The 3,147-nt window shown below is 60.3% G+C and overlaps 1 protein-coding gene across 1 annotated transcript in view; it reads right to left on the minus strand.

The window, feature by feature from the left end:
* The window catches only part of SIPA1L2 (signal induced proliferation associated 1 like 2), a 150,782-nt gene that overhangs the window by 77,157 nt on the left and 70,478 nt on the right, over positions 1 to 3,147 (minus strand). Inside the window, exon 4 of the mRNA XM_023523050.1 lies at positions 12 to 53. Within this exon, the coding sequence (XP_023378818.1) occupies positions 12 to 53 (42 nt within the window). The remainder of the gene's footprint in view (positions 1 to 11; positions 54 to 3,147) is intronic.

Here is a 3,147-nt window from a genome sequence, read left to right on the forward strand (position 1 = left end):
GCTTAGTTTACTCTCATCCATTCCTCGTTCTTTCCCGCAAAATCTCTGGTGCTGCGGGGCTACGTTCACGCAGCCTCACCACAGGGATGGACCCCAGAGGCCCCGTGTGTCCAGCACGGAGCCCCGGAGACGTTCTTCCTACGACCTGCGTGAGGCGCCTCGAACCACGGTCAGGATTCAGGGACACCCCCGCCTACTGGCGACCAGACAGTGCCCAGCCACGTGGAGTCGGCGGGTCTCGAGAAAGGCGACATGGCTAGTCCACGAGTTCCGGAAGGCTCCTTCCTTTTTGGGCGGCCACTCAGCAGACGTGTGCACAAGTTCTTCAGTTAAGATGCTGATGATGTTTGGTTAACCAATGTCACCATAAAAAACAAAAATTAATAAATTAAAAGACACTGATGACGAAGACGGCCACTGGAGAAACGGGCGCATTCACGTAGACCCGGGAAAGGGAGCAGTTCAGAAAGCAGTGACCTTGAAGGTCTTTACAGGGAGGGCCCAGGAAGAAGCCCGGAGGCGCTGCGGGTCCTGCGGGTGGATCCGCTCTCAGGAAGCTCGGGGACGCGGAAGGGGCTGGCACCTGGGTCACGACCGGCCTTGGAAAGGCCAGTCTCCCCGATGCCCTGCTGTGGACTCAGCTTCGTCCACACCCAAGGGGCCGAGGGTCCCGTTGGGAAAGTTTCAATCGTTCCCGGTAGAAGTGCGGCCTGCGGAAGCCCCGAGGGCTGCGGCAGCAGGCGGGGAGGCGAGGCCAAGGTCCCGTCGTGCACGTTCTCTTCGTAAGGCACGGAGAAGACAGAAAACCGCGACGGGGTGCTAGGCCTGGGCCCCAAGAGGCAGAGAGCTGGCAGACCAAGCCGCCTGTCGCGCACACCCCGGACCTGCCCGAGAGCCCGGAGCCGCCCTGCACAGCGGGTCTCGGAGACGCGCACTCCGTTCCTCGCGCTTGTCATGGACAAGCCCGAGGACAGAGCTGGGCAGGGAGCTGGGGAGCCGAGAACCAGGCACAGCTCAAACGGCACCTCGTCTCAGCATGCGGGTTTCCGGTGACGGCAAAGGGACCGAGTCCGTGCGTTTCGACAGAGCGGGAAGGAAGAGTCAGGGGTGAGACTCCCGCCACACCACGGGCGTGCACACGGGCTGTGCGACACCCACGACGGCTTCACTCTGCGTGACACACAGCGGAGCAGGGATCCCGTGAGCATTTAGTTAAGGGACACGAAACTGCAGGTTTGTCACTGTTCAGAACTGCGTGCAAATTCCTTCTTCTTTCTCCTTTTAAAGATTCTAATTTTAAATGTCATGAGAATTATGACTTACGTTAAAAAATGTAATAAACATTTAAAGTTATTTTTGATTTATAGAAAGACTGCAAACCTGGTGAATTCCTCATGCCTTTCACCCAGTTTCCCAGCTCTTAACACCCTACGTTACACATCTGTCCGATTACTGAGCCAATCCCGATACGTCAGCGCTGACTAAAGCCCGAACTTCGTTCCGATTTCCTTAGTTTTTACCCAGCATCGTCTCTTCTCCCGGGACCCCATGAGGACACCACGTCACGCTTGGTGGCTGTGTGTCTCTCCAGGCTCCTCTGGGCTGTGACGGCTTCTCAGACGCCCCTTGTCTTTGGTGGCCATGCGGTTTTGGAGAGTGGCCTCGGCTGGGATCTGTCTGATGTTTTTCCCTGACCAGACTGTGAGGTTTGAGGCTTCGAGACGAAAACCCCAGAAATGCCATTTCTGTCCTATCAAGGGTATGAAGTGCCCACAGGACTTATCACCACCGACGCTGAGCTCGGTCACTGAGCCGTGGGACTTACCACCGCTGGCAACGACCTTGGTGGCCAGGCCGGGGCGCTGTCTGCCCACCTTCTCACTGCGGTCACTCGCCCCCGCGTCCCATGCTCCCCCCTCTGCTGGCAAGTCACTCAGCACCACCACGTTCAAGTGGAAAAGTGGGCGACTATAAATGTTTGTAACTTTTCACATCTTTTGAAATTAAAAATATTTACGATAATTTACGTTCCAGTTGAACATGTGTTCGTTAAAACGATCGATGGCTGACACACCTGGCACGAGTCGTTTGCAGGTGGGAAATGAGTGTGCCTTCCACAGCGCGCTTCGGGCAGTTCACAGGTTTTCCTCTGAAATAAATCAAAACGGCCGCTACCTCTTCTGCTCGGATCGTGGTGGCACACGCCGGGCACCTCCCTGAGCTCCTGGACAGGTGACGATGACCTTATGCAGGTCATGGCTCGTAGAAACCTATGCAGCTGCACACACGGGGTCTGCACGACGGCCCCGCAGAGCGAGCCTCAGAGCGGCAGTGACAGAGGTTCGTTCCCACGGGGGTGCCCGCGTCGGAGAAGGCCCGGCACGGCGAGGACGGAGTGTTCACGGCGAAGCTCTCCTACGGCTGGGCTTCTGCCTCTGTTCCTGAGATGACCGCGCAATGCTTACGTGCCGTTTGAGGATTCTACACGCAGACGGGCACCGTCGTCGTTCTCAGCCCCTCATCAGGGACAGGTGGCTCTCGGGACCGGGCTCCCAAAGGCTCAGACGCTTCGGCTGCTTCTCACTGGCCCTGAGCCCCGAGAGGCCCGCGTGAGCTGCTCCTGTCCGCGGGGCCACAGCGGAGTCTGGGCTCCCGGGTAACTGCGGTGCATGGTCTCCTGCTAAGGGCAGGACACGTCCCCACGTGGAGCCGCAGCAGCCCTTCGTAGCCCCTCGTGGCCTGGCACTGGCCGTCCTGGGGACAGCAGCTGTAAGTGGTGCTCAGTGCTGGGGGGTTGGGCGGGGCTGGCCCGCCGTGGTGCCCGGGGGACACGGGGACGCGTGTGCGCGCTGCACCAGGCCCCCTGCACGGCCAGCGCCCAGCGGGGGCTCAGGGAAGCGGGCAGCGCGGTCACGCCACTGCTGTCCCGGTCGCGGCCAGAGGAAGGGACACCCCCGCACGTGCTCCGAGCTCTCTTCGCTCCGAGCCCTGCTCTCCACTAAGCCATTCCGCCGAAGGCCACCGAGGGAGCCGCCACACGAGCGACCCTGGCACGCAGCCTGCCGTGGCGCGGCACGCCCTACGCGAGCCCCCGCGAAGCTACTGGAAGCCGTCCGGGGCCGCCCGTCCCACGAACACGCCGGGCGC

The sequence above is a fragment of the Pteropus vampyrus genome, unplaced genomic scaffold, assembly GCF_000151845.1.
Source record: "Pteropus vampyrus isolate Shadow unplaced genomic scaffold, Pvam_2.0 Scaffold375, whole genome shotgun sequence".
NCBI lineage: Eukaryota > Metazoa > Chordata > Mammalia > Chiroptera > Pteropodidae > Pteropus > Pteropus vampyrus.